This window comes from Salvelinus fontinalis, chromosome 18 (assembly GCF_029448725.1).
Source record: "Salvelinus fontinalis isolate EN_2023a chromosome 18, ASM2944872v1, whole genome shotgun sequence".
Taxonomy (NCBI): Eukaryota; Metazoa; Chordata; class Actinopteri; order Salmoniformes; family Salmonidae; genus Salvelinus; species Salvelinus fontinalis.
Genome location: NC_074682.1, coordinates 12,935,837 through 12,949,174, shown reverse-complemented (window position 1 = coordinate 12,949,174; position 13,338 = coordinate 12,935,837). Strand labels below are relative to the sequence as shown.

General features: G+C 40.0%; 1 protein-coding gene across 2 annotated transcripts in view; it reads left to right on the top strand.

The window, feature by feature from the left end:
• Window positions 1–12,994, top strand: part of LOC129815004 (contactin-4-like) — a 99,935-nt gene extending 86,941 nt beyond the window's left edge. For both annotated transcript variants that reach the window (XM_055868239.1, XM_055868240.1), the window contains exons 12-23: window positions 511–638; window positions 1,248–1,420; window positions 3,480–3,597; window positions 4,036–4,194; window positions 4,576–4,725; window positions 5,556–5,626; window positions 6,198–6,432; window positions 6,547–6,662; window positions 7,212–7,392; window positions 10,468–10,580; window positions 11,528–11,696; window positions 11,854–12,994. In XM_055868239.1, coding sequence (XP_055724214.1) covers window positions 511–638; window positions 1,248–1,420; window positions 3,480–3,597; window positions 4,036–4,194; window positions 4,576–4,725; window positions 5,556–5,626; window positions 6,198–6,432; window positions 6,547–6,662; window positions 7,212–7,392; window positions 10,468–10,580; window positions 11,528–11,696; window positions 11,854–11,939 — 1,699 coding nt within the window. In that variant the 3' untranslated portion in view covers window positions 11,940–12,994. The remainder of the gene's footprint in view (window positions 1–510; window positions 639–1,247; window positions 1,421–3,479; window positions 3,598–4,035; window positions 4,195–4,575; window positions 4,726–5,555; window positions 5,627–6,197; window positions 6,433–6,546; window positions 6,663–7,211; window positions 7,393–10,467; window positions 10,581–11,527; window positions 11,697–11,853) is intronic.
• The last annotated feature ends 344 nt before the right edge of the window (window positions 12,995–13,338 follow it).

The following is a 13,338-nucleotide window of genomic DNA, read 5'->3' as shown; positions in this document are numbered from 1 at the left end:
ATTTCTAAAACCATGGTCTTTTTTTGTCCTGATTATGTGAGGAATCACTCACATGTTGTAGAACGTTAAGGCTGCAGGTAAAGATTCCCATTAGTGAATCATCTCTCCCCGTTATTCTGCTCTCTTCTCCTTCCCCTGTCCTCATTTTGGCCTTAGTGTCCCGCTGTGTATCCTATTAAAATACGCATTTAATCTTTTGTGCTGTCAATAGCATGGTGACCCTACAGCAAATCTGTTCTGCTTCAACTAAGATAATTGCTCTCTGCAAATGTGCTTGTAGAGAATTCAATCTTCCAGATAATTACGTTTTTATTCATGAAATAGTTGTCTTTCAAACTACAGCATGGATTTAGGAATGGATGTGATATGAAAGTGTTGATGTAATTGTATGCTTATCCTCATTTATAAATCACTAATATAGTATTTAGAATCCCTATATAACCCAGTGAGGGCTATCAAATCATTATTGATCCTGATAACAACAGTTGTCTGTTCTTTCATTCTTGTCAGACGGACCATCATGGAGGATGGAACTCTCCGTATCAGCAACATCAGCGAATCAGACGGAGGGAGGTACACCTGTGTGGCCAGGAACCCCTTTGGGACATCAAGCAGTACTGCTACTCTGGTGGTGAAAGGTACTTTTCCGGACACAGATTTCACTACCTTTTAAGCAGATGGTTTAAACCTGTTTAGAGAGAAGAAAAAAACTAAGCCAAGCATGAAATTGATAATGAAATGTATAGTTGTTTTATGTTCCTGCTGGTTTGACAGAAACATAACTCATCCTTGGTTTTGTCAGCTGTGAGTTATTGGTCACACAGCGGAGGGTAGAAAATCCTTATATCTATAGTAGTGAGGAGAGAGATGTTCTGTTCCATCCAAGTCAAACATTGCATGTTAATTTTAAAATTACTGCTGCTGCATATTTCAATTTGGCTGTTCTCATAACTGATGGTTATACATGGATTTTTTTCCTTAATTTGACACCATGATTGCATTTAGTTGAATTATTCAGTCTCAAGACTATATCAATAAAACATCATGAAAAAACATGTAATAGGATTGAGAGGAAGACACTTCTCAATGGGAGCAATTTAAGATCAATTTGTTACACTAGTAGTAGGGAAGGCTGCCTCTGCATTGAACCATCTTGTCTAAAGTACATTTTGTCCAGCAGCAGGTTTATATTCATTTTCAAGGTAAACATGACCCTGTGTGTTTTGTTTTACTGTGTTCTCAAATAGAGCCAACCAAGATAACAGTTCCACCGCTGAGTGTGGATGCCACTGTGGGAGAGAGCATCGTGTTGCCATGTGAAGTGTCTGGAGACTCCTCCCTGGATCCCACCTTTAAGTGGTTCTTCAACGGCAAGTTCATCGATTTCAACAGACAGGACCACTTTGAGATGATAGGAGTGGTATGTACCTGCTACCTGTACTGTACAGGAGACAGCGCACAGTTGTCTCTTCTCACAAGCTTCATAGCTTGGACAGTAAAGCTACACCTTATATGAACATGTTAGAATATTTACAACCTCCGCACACAAGCATCCTGAATTGTACAGTATCATTACATCAACACCTACAGTGCGTTCAGAAAGTATTCACACCCCTTGACTTTTTCCACATTTTCTTGTGTTACATTTAAAATGGATTAAATTGAGATTTGGTGTCACTGGCCAACACACAATACCCCATAATGTCAAAGTGGAATTATGTTTTTACACATTTTTACTAATTAATTAAAAAGGAAAGCTGAAATGTCTTGAGTCAATAAGTATTCCACCTCTATGTTATGCCAAGCCTTAATACATTCAGGAGGAAATATTTGCTTAACAAGTCAAATAAGTTGCATGGACTCACTATATGTGCAATAATAGTGTTTAATATTATTTTTGAATGACTACCTCATCTCTGTACCTCACACATACAATTATCTTTATTATCTCAGTCGAGCAGTGAATTTTAAACAGAAATGTAACCACAATAACCAGGAAAGAAACCGCTCAGGGATTTCACCATGAGGCTATTGGTGACTTTAATACAGTTAAAGAGTTTAATGGCTGTGATAGGAGAACTGAAGATGGATCAACAACATTGTAGTTACTCCACAATACTAACCTTAATGACAAAATTAAAAGGAGGAAGCCTATACAGAATACAAAATATTCCAACACATGTATCTTGTTTGCAATAATGCACTAAATTAAAACTGCAAATAATTTGGCAAAGAAATGCACTATGTCCTGAATACACAGTGTTATGTTTGGGGCAAATCCAACACAACACATTAAACATTGTGGTGGCGGCGGCGGAATCATGTTATGGGTATGCTTGTCATTGGCTAGAACTAGTGTTTTTTTAGGATAAAATAAACAGAATAGAGGTAAGCACAGGAAAAAATCCTAGAGGAAAACCTGGTTCAGACTGCTTTCCAACAGACACTGGGAGGCAAATTCACCTTTCAGCAGGACAATAACCTAAAACACAAGGCCAAACATACACTGGAGTTGTTTACCAAGACAACATTGAATTGTTCCTAAGTGGCCTAGTTACAATTTAGAATTAAATCGGCTTGAAAATCTATTGCTGTCTAGTAATGATCAACAACCAATTTGACAGAACTTGAAGAATAAAACAAAATTGTAATGTGCAAATATGACACAATCCAGGTGTGCAAAGCTCTTAGAGACCAGAAAGACTCTTAGTTGTAATCGCTGCCAAAGGTGATTGTAACATGTATTGACTTAGCGGTGTGAATATTTCTGTGTTTTATTTTCAATAAATTTGCAAACATTTCTAAAAACATGTTTTCACTTTGCCATTATGGGGTATTGTGTGTAGATGGGGGAGAAAAACAAATATTGAATCCATTTAGAATCCCGACTGTAACACAACAAAATGTGGAATAAGTCAAGGGGTATGATTACTTTGTGAAGGCACTGTTCATCTCAGACAAGACTAAGGCATTTAACATGGAGACCTGGCCAGGTAAAACCTGTGGACATGAAGATTAAAACAACCAGTCTGTTGCTGATCTTATGAGTAAATCACCTGACACTCCAGTGAACAAAGGCACACAAATCTGTCTGACTACAGGATTTATCCTCTGGTCTGCTGAGCACACAAAGACCCTGCACTAAAACGGCCTGTATAACACTGACATTTTCACTGTGAGCCTGATTTGGCAGAGCTCTTAAACTTCAGGAAGTGTTTTTTTGTTTTTTACGCAAGGAGTGTTGAAATCAGTGTCACTCCAATGTTCCTACCTGCTTGTTTCTCTCACTGTTGTATGTAGCCTGACCTTTCTGCTACTGAAATAGCATACATGGGATAAAAAAAATCTAGCATATTGTATACTGTATAAGTGGTATGAACGGTGCTACGCATTTGGAAAAAATATACATTGAATGACTGTATTTTGAGACACTAGTATTGTTGTGAAATTGCACACTTTTTCTGTTCTATTGTCATCAGGGATCAGCTGGTGATCTGATGGTCAGGAATATTCAGCTAAAGCATTCTGGGAAGTATGTGTGCATGGTACACACTGTGGTGGACAGTGTCTCAGCAGCAGCCCACCTGATTGTCAGAGGTACGCACGCACTTCCTCCCTGTGATGATACTTTGATTTACTGGCATGCTGTAGCACCCATAAAGATATACCATATCTAGGGTAGCACCCATCTAAAGAGGAATTAGACAACCTCAGACATGATCACCCGTTCTATTAATTCCCTTTACTTCAGCCAACTATTCTGGGTGACATTCATTCAGTGTTAAATAATGACTACAGGAGCATCTGAAAATCAATGCATAAATTTTCCTCTTCTCCTTCGTTTTGGAATCCTTTTGTATTTCCCCTCATCAACTGAAGGATCTTTATCTCTGCTGTGTGAAATATTAAATGTCTCTCTCTTTTGTGGGCAGACTGCTCTAACCTTGCCATCCTTTTTTGGCTGACACAATAGAACTATTTGACAGTGGTTGTCCTTGTCTTCCTGTTCGGTCCCTGTGCTGCTGGTTATTTCAGGGCCTCCCGGTGCCCCAGAGGGCCTTATTGTGGGGGAAATCACTGACTCCACTGCCCAGCTCTCCTGGGAGTCTGGGCCTGACAACCACAGCCCTGTCACCACATACAACATCCAGGCCAGGACCCCCTTCTCCATAGGCTGGCAGGCCGTCAGGACAGGTAGCTACAATGCCAGCCCATCCCTCACAGACACTGTTTACAGATGTAGGATCTTAATTTGATCACCCTGTTGCAGGAGAACGTGCTTACAATGCAGGAAATGTAGAACTTGTAGTGTATTTGTGGTTTAAAAAGGCTTCTGAAGTTTGTAATTTCTCCTTTAAAATGTCTGTACTATCAGAATACTGTGGGAACAGTCAGCTTTGGGGATGAATGATGTGAACAGGAGTATTTATCTTTAATCATTTGTTATCTTGGGGGCTTTCTTGGATAAGTTATATTGACATTAATTGTATCACAGGCAGTCTTTGATAACATGAATGTGTTTTGTTGGTGGATGAGAATCAATATGTATTTAAATTCTAAATTCTTTAATCCTAGTTCCTGATTCTGTGCCTGGACAGATGTTTCATGCAACGGTGATAGATTTGAACCCCTGGGTGGATTACGAATTCAGGGTGGTGGCTAGCAACAATGTGGGTGTTGGAGAGCCCAGCATGCAATCCAAGCAGATTCGAACAAAAGCGGCAGGTACATTCTCATTTCTCTTTTTCCTCTTGTGGTGAATCTATCAACCCCACAGTGGAAATGTAATTTAACGGTCTGATTAGTTTCATTTTGCATTGAGTGTTCCGTTCAGCCTCTGATGAATTTCACCATGTAGAACCCACATACACTTTTCACGCCAGTCCATTGGATATTGTGCCTTTCTCATTGCTAATTACGTGTAATGAAGACAGAATCAGCTCTGTTCCAATTTGACTGACACAGAGACAGATGTTAATAATTTACCTAATAGGAAAAGAAAGTGAGAGATAATTTATTCATGTGTTTAGACCACGTGGCCTATCTATCCATGTGGATATTGACACTTGAAACTTTTGCTTGTCAGATTAGAACTACCCGAGCAGGAGGCATCATACCTTTTAAGCATTTAGATGCTGTTTACATCAGCACTCAGGAATTCCTGCCATTATTAATTCATGTCAGCAGCATCAACAGGAGCCGTGTGAAATACCCACGCATGCCATAAGGCAATGACTTGAAAGTGTCTATTCTGAGTGGGTTAGCAGAGTGCTTCCGCCTGGCCCACTGAATCACAAGGGAAGAGTATTTCTGCAGTGTGATACACTGTAGTAACAGCAGTAGCGTGCACTGGCGCTCGTGCCTGTATCAACCCTAATTTAATTACATCAAAAAGCTAAGCCTTTGCTTTGAAACCGTACTGGGATGAGGGGCACTATGATAGTGATATCAAGGCTTCTGTATGGTTTCGGAGTAGTAGGGATTCAAATACATGCCTTTGCTCCAAGGAATACACACACTTATATTGGACACTGTTGTTGTTTTTGTCCATCCAGTTCCTGAAGTAGCACCAGGTAATGTGAGTGGAGGAGGAGGAAGGCGAGGAGAACTGGTTATCCAATGGGAGGTAAGCTTGCTGATCATCACAGATTTATAGAATATCTTTATTATGACAGATTACTGTTCTTCATTTACTTTTAAAAATTATTTCTTTGTTTTTCCTTGTATGTCAAGGACAATTACAAGATACAATACCTACAAATATGTACATTTCAAATCACTCTTCTGACATGAGTGGGGTTTTGACAGAATTCTCTATGGCGATGCGACTTCAATTAAATGGGTTTAAATTAAAAGAAGAGCTGTCTTGCCTAGCTATTTGCCTGTTCCAAACGGCTCCCCTGGTGTGTAAATCAAAATGCAGATGCAGAGATGGTGGAAATTGTTTGTGCATAAATCTAGGACGATGTCTCAGAATGCGTGTTTCTGTGGGTCTCTTAAAGGGAATTAACTTATCATGCAGAATGTGTATATACTGTGTATATCTTTGGATATAATGTATTATGTTGGGGTTGTGGTATTTCACTGTTCAGAATTTGACACTTCCAGTTCAGGTAGTAATTTGATATTCAGTTCAACCAATGTGAAGGGATAAGAATTGCTACAATTTATGCAGTCAAATTGTCTCTGTCTCATAGCCAATACCAGAGGAGCTACAGAGTGGAGAGGAATTTGGATATGTTGTGGCTTTTCGTCCTCTTGGTACAAGCACATGGAAGCAGACTGTGCTGGCTTCACCTGATGCATCAAGATACACCTTCAGGAACGACAGCATCCCACCCCTCTCACAATTTGAGGTGAAAGTTGGAGTCTACAACAACAAAGGAGAAGGCCCGTCTAGCCATGTGGTTGTAGTGTATTCCGCAGAGGAAGGTTAGTTATTTTGACTATTTCTCAAGATGCTGATGAAATGGAAGCTTTGGGTTAGTTTGACTTGTATGTTTACCATTCTTGATAATGTCCTTGGTCTAAATTTGTCATGCTTAGAGCCCTCTGAACCCCCGTCCAGAGTGTGGACCCGGACGCTGTCAGCCTCTGAAATCGAGGTGTATTGGGAACCCATTACCCAGACAGCCAGCAGTTGGAAGATCATTGGATATGAGGTATGAAAAATATCAGAAGAATCATGATGCTGGTAGAGAGCAGAAAACAGCATGATAGATACAGTATTATCCTCACGATGATTGACTCAGCAATAGGTTGGCATGCATTTAAATAGAACTGCCAATGGCAAAAACGTGAAATTTCCCCTACACCGAAAAATACCTTGGGATACAAAGGTATATTTCTCACCATCTAATCTAGAGTGAAGAGGTCTGTCCACAGCTATTCCAGTCTCCCAAGGAGCCTAATACGCTGGCTGCTTCCCTGCCTGAGTAGTGTTCTATAAATCACCCCTCACAAGTGTGAACATCATATATCAATTTCCTCCACAACCAACATTGTCCCTAATGGCGGAACACCCTGAGGATCCTTGCCCATTTTCCCCTTAGTATAGCCCAGGACTGTCTTGCTGTAGAGAAGGCCCAGGTTGCTTGACCCCCATTGTGAACCTGGTTATCAGGTCCACAAACAACGGTGCTGGAGGTGTCTCTAATCCTGTTTTAATGCTGTCAGGAGGTCTGGAATAACCTTCATGTCTTTGGTTCCAGGTCCTTTGTTGGGAGGAGGGGATGCAGGATAGTGATGCTGAGATGGTGAGGGTCACAGACACTGCAGCCCTTCTCTCTGGACTCAAGGGCAGTACTGTGTATCTGATCTCAGTCAGGGCTCAGAACAGCGCTGGAGCAGGGCCTTCTAGCCCCGCAGTCAACGTCACCACCAAGAAACCACGTGAGTATTCTCTAATATGGAACAGTTGTCACATGCAATTTGAGCATTTTTCTCTTTACAAGTTTGCTTTCACGAAAATGAAGCCTGTATATCCAGCAGAGGTTAACATGAATGGAATTGTGGTGGAATGCAGCAGTATACAGTACAACTTCAATGGCTTTAGAGCCTCTGTGAATACTCTACATCAACAGCACTGCTGAAACATCATCATCTGGGTAAAGTTTTGACTTCATGTTAACTGCAAGACTAACGAATGGAATTGGATTATGTCATACCTACAAACATGTGAATTAGCAGTGTACTGGCCAGAAATGTTTTATGTGTATATTATACATCACATGCGACTAATAAGACTATGCAACTAGCCTATTTAAATGTTTATCTGACTCCATAAAGATTATTAGCAATATGCAAGAGTTGAGTTACAGTAATAGGCAAATGAAGGTCGGAGACTGGATTCCAAATACAAGTGTATTTAACTACTTTGTAAAATGAATGGATTCACATTCAAGGCATAAAGCTTAAGTTACAAGGCATTAACAAGCATTACAAGGCATTATTCTAAACATGGTCAGTGAGAGAGACAGAAATCATAGCCTGAAAGGCCATGCCCCAAAAGTCCATGGTGTGGAGAGAGAAAGAAAGAGTGTCTCACCACAGCAGGTCAGGAACAAATAAGAGATAGAAGCATCTGAGTTGGTTGGATTCAAAACCTGAGTTGTTGACCAATAGTATTACTGTAAAGTTAACCTCCAATCAGATATCAGACCTACATGATGTAACCTCTGCTTCTCAGAGGTGAGACAATTGGTGTTGGCAAGACCAACACAGAGAATGCTACATTTTTAAGGCAACACATAGCACATTCTTGCATACAGTTGATAAGAAGATTCACTTTTGGGGCTTTTTAATAAATCAAAAAAGATGCTGTTTACCTTGACAACTCAGGGAGAGGAGGCGTGTTTATGAGCTTATCAGAGAAAGATGCAATTATTCAACTACTAACTCTATCACAAGGCAATCAGCTCTCCCTCCTTCTTGTGTTATCTTCTATTCGAGACCCACTGGGTGCAGACGTCAGTTCAACATCTATTCCACGTTGGTTACGTGGAAATAGGGCTGGGCAGTATACCATATTTTACTATATACCGGTATTGATGCACAGACTGGTTTGGGTTTTTACTTTACCTTCTATAACGGGATTTGAATGTTTGTTTTGTTAAATGTGATGTGCCGTGTGTAACATCCATTTTTAGAGTTTACTTCACTACTTGAGTCATTTCTCCATGGCACTTTCCTAGCCCGCACCGTCACCAGTATTGCCAACTTAGCAACTTTGTCGCTATATTTAGCGAGTATTCAGACCCCTCTAGCGACACATTTTCAAAAAAGTGACTAGCGACAAATCTAGCGACTTTTTCTGGTGTTATTGGAGACTTTTGGAGAATCTGACGTGAAAGCACGTAACGTTCTTACTCTTCTAAACGAGCAGCTGGTGCTGCCGTGGGCCCCACCCCCCATCCCAAAGCACTCACAGGCCTCACAGGCCCAGTCCTCGGGCAGCAGTCAGAGCAGGAGATGTTCACCCCTCCGCGTCCAGACTGCAAATAAATCGTGCATGTGGGAAGGCTTACATTCAGAGCAGGATGTAAATGTAAAAAACTAAACAAAAAAACTAAACAAAAATCATTAAAAATGTAATAAAAAAACGAAGTAACTCCGCCAGTGTCTCTTTTGGGTTACTTTTGCCGGTCCCAAGCCTGGATAAAGGAGGCTGGTTGGAATTGTGACATTTAAAAAAACAAGAATCGACAGAAGAAAGTTCATTTGTAGTTCTAAACATATTTAGGGTGTTTTTTACTCACTTTTTGTCTCTCCCACGACATTATTCCTCTCTCCTACGACGTCCATCACAATTACATGCACATGGACAATTATGCAAATTAGGTAATGACGTCATTTTGCGACTTTTAGGACAGCCAATCGCTACTTTCCTTACTGAGGAGTTGGCAACACTGACTGTTACTCAAGGAGCGCAAATGTTGTTCCTCGACCACGAGAAACTTGCGTTCAGTCTGCGTGGTCAATGCAGCACATGCAACAATGTTGATGATTACGACGCCGTTTTCACTTTGCTTCTAAATATAAATACATTAGCATTCTATAATTACATTGTTAGTTTGTGTTTCTTACATCTGCAAATAGCTAGTTTGTATTTTTTTTGCAAGTTTGGCCTACATCTTGTTAGACAGCTAACTAGCGATTAGCAGCTAGCTAGCTAATAAATGTACTGAGTCAGAGCAAACGTAATTAGCTTTACAGCCTGATAATACCAGTGATGGTGTAGACCTAAATCCGCATGTTGTTTGTGCAACAGTATCTTACAAATCAAAGAGGAATACACAAAGCATGAATATGAGAATATGCATTGAATCCGAAGATTACAGGGTCCCCTAGGAAACATATAATCAACAGTTTGGTTCCTACCCTGTTACAATAACTCCTCCCTGGCATCTATGTTCAGCGTCATGTCAAACAACACTGTATTCAAAGTGCCTATAGAATTAGAATACTCATTCTATTTCCATGAAAACAACAGTTCACCCAAGTGTTTTGCACTAAATCGCAAGTCAAATCACAATTGCAACATCTCAAATGAGTGCAAGAAATGCAAAAGTTGATAAATGCGGAAAAATATTTTGGGTTGAAGTTTAATCGAATAGTATAAAACAATTAGAATGGAGAAAGACCCATGGAAATCACTTAGAATGTATGTGTTGCCACCCTAGGGTCCTGCACTACCCATAAAGCAAACGTAGACATTTTATTATTCCAAAACATAGAATAGCGTCCATTTTTTTTTTAAAGATACCTTGATTTGATATTTTGGCCATATCGCCCAGCCCTACATGGAAACAACATTGATTCAACCAGTGTGTGTCCAGTGGATAGTTCCTTCAAACAGCAGTGATTATGGGGATGTTTAAAGTGAGAAAGTAATTTTGAAGTAATTTCAGCTATTGACGGAATTGTACGTGATTAATTTGGGTGGCTTTATGATTGCATATCTTTCAGCACCAAGTCAACCTCCAGGGAATATTGAGTGGAACTTGACAAACTCCAAGATCTTTTTGAGTTGGGAGCATGTCAAGGCAATGGGAAATGAGTCTGAGGTGACAGGATACAAGGTGAGTGTTGTCAGTGTAATAGCAGAATCTTTGAAAACTAGGAAACAAATGCAGTTTGTTGGCTTACCTCAACAGCTGTCTTATCTATTAATGTCTCCCTGATCGCAGTGGAAGTATAAACCTCAGCACTTCCAGTGTCACATGTGGATTGTCCATACAAAATTTTGTGGACAATCCGTACAAAACTAAAAAGACTGTTCCTGGTGTTATGACACAAAACAAATCGGTTTCTCCATTGTTCTGGGTTTCCACTGAGTATGTTTGATTGAAGGTCTGCCAAGTTTTGATATGGAAACACACAAAATGTGTCCTTGTGGATAGCTGTTGAGGCAACACTTTCCCTAATGGCGTCCCTAATGGTGGAACGCCCTGAGGATCCATTCTTTCCTGCCTTTTGATCCCTCAATGCTCAGTAGTAAAAAGTGTTTGAACCTGCGTAACAGGAAGCGTTTCATGTCATTTTGAGTATCTGAACTCTGAGAGCATTCAGCAGAGGATTATGACTCAGAAAAGGTCCTGGTTTCTTTTAAAGTATTAATTTACAACGGAGCACATTTTGCTAATTGATTGATCTGATATGGCTCAGAGATATGAAAGAGAAGGTGAGGAAGCAGCTGAGTGCCTGTGAAGGTCCACACTCAGACACTAGCCTCCATGGTGCGCCACGGGGGTCACACCAGCACCTCACACTATAATGTGCAATTCATGTCATCCTCTAGAAAGGTGCTTCAGAAAAATACAAATACAATTTCCTAAGACTATTTGGCTGCACAAGAAAATACTTTTGTATTTTTTCAAAAAAATAGCTCCTCTTTCCCAATTTTTTTTTAAACAATACAGTAGCATTATCCAAAAACGATTCATTTCTCATTTATGTCAAACTACTGTGTCACTTAAATTAGTATTATTGATATCAGATACCATGATATTCCCTCTCCCGTCTCTAGGTGCTGTACCGTCAGAACTGGCTTGGGAAGACCAACGTTGTGGAGACCAATAGGACCAGCATGGCGCTGCAAGTCCCCTCTGGTGAGGACTACCTCATTGAGATCAAAGCCCTGAGTGATGGAGGGGATGGCAGCAGCAGTGGCCCCATCAGGATACCAAAGATGTCCAGTAAGAGAGAACTGTTTTTGTCTTTCACCATTCACAGGATTCACTTTTGGTAGAATCGATTCAAGGTTTCCAGAGTGCCTTCAACAAAATGTTGTCTCATAGCAATGAATCCCACAGGTACTATGTGTTTGTTGATGAGTGTTTTTGTCTTTTTCAGGTCTTAACTCAAAGGGCCATTTCAGCTCAGCTCCATGCAAGATTTGTGCAGTTATGTTTTTTATACTTTCAAAGTTGACTTTATAAGACTTAAACATGTAATGCCTTTAATGACCTCTAGCTTTCAGAGTCAAGTACTCAGCAAAGGATGTGTTTTACGTGTACTATTCACTTCTCAAGAATGTGAAATCAACAGCTAACTATTTAGAGTATTCAACGCAGCTGCATTGCCTTATTGTATGCATTTTTTTAATTAATTTGACAACCAAGCTTTTGAGTGTTTTATGTCTAGATTTTATGCCGAAAGGATAGGCTTTTACATCTGAGAAGATTGTCAATCCTTAGAACAATCTACATGAGATATTTATATGGCGGAAATATGGAAGTAATGAAACGAAGGCGCAAACGTACCCCTTAATGATGTTTGTTACGTCCCTCGGTAATTACAAATCAAAATGTTTAGTTCCCCAGGGCCGTGTCAAGCTTCTGTTTAGAATGACATTATGTCCTTTTCTAATGGTAGAGATACAGTACCTTGCCTATGTGTGCCTAATCCCTGTGTTTTGTTGTGACCTGTTTGTTTGTTCTTGTAAATGTTCTGTAAGAACTGTGGAAATGACCATGGTTCACTCCGAGGTTGTCCTTTAATTCCTCAATGAAGCACAGTGACAGTATGATATGTCTGGTGGCCATCAACATTCAGCAGTGAAAGAAAATTCACGTGCTATCGTCAACATTTAACAGTGTCAAAGGGCGGCGCACAATTGGCCCAGCGTCGCCCGGGTCAGGGGAGGGTTTGGCCGGGGTTGGCCGTCATTGTAAATAAGAATTTGTTCTTAACTGACTTGACTAGTTAAATAAAGTTTCAATAAAAATATGACCATCACAGACATCTTGGATCAATATGCAGAAATACACAGAAAACATGTTAATGTGCATTGATACAGTACCTGGGGAAGATTTTCTCAAACATTTTCGATTAACTCAACTCTTTCTCCATGGTTCGTAATCAAGATATTTCAAGTTGTGGCTGAGTTGTGCTTGATAGGTGTTGCATAACTGTTTTAATACTATTGTATTAACAAACAAAACGTATCTCTGTGAGATGTAATTGAAAATGAATAAAATGTTTCAAATTGAAATGTCTATTTTAAATGGGTTTCATTTCAGGTGTGTGTGCCCTTTTGAAAGTGCCAGGGAGAATGACAGACATCATTCACAGGAGTCAGTGTGACACCCTTCTGCATTAATGGTTACCATTCAGTTACCATGAACAGGTAGCTCACAACACTGACAGACAGCATGGCTACTGTGCTTTCCCTTGCCAAGGTTTTATTTTTGAACACAATCAACATTTAACTGAATACCTTGGTCCTTGCCTAGCATAACCTATACAAATTCAAATCCTGTAGTGTCAGTTCATGCATGCAATTTAGATTGTTTTAATCAGAATTGAATTACCTGATTTTGATTTGATGCACTGCAA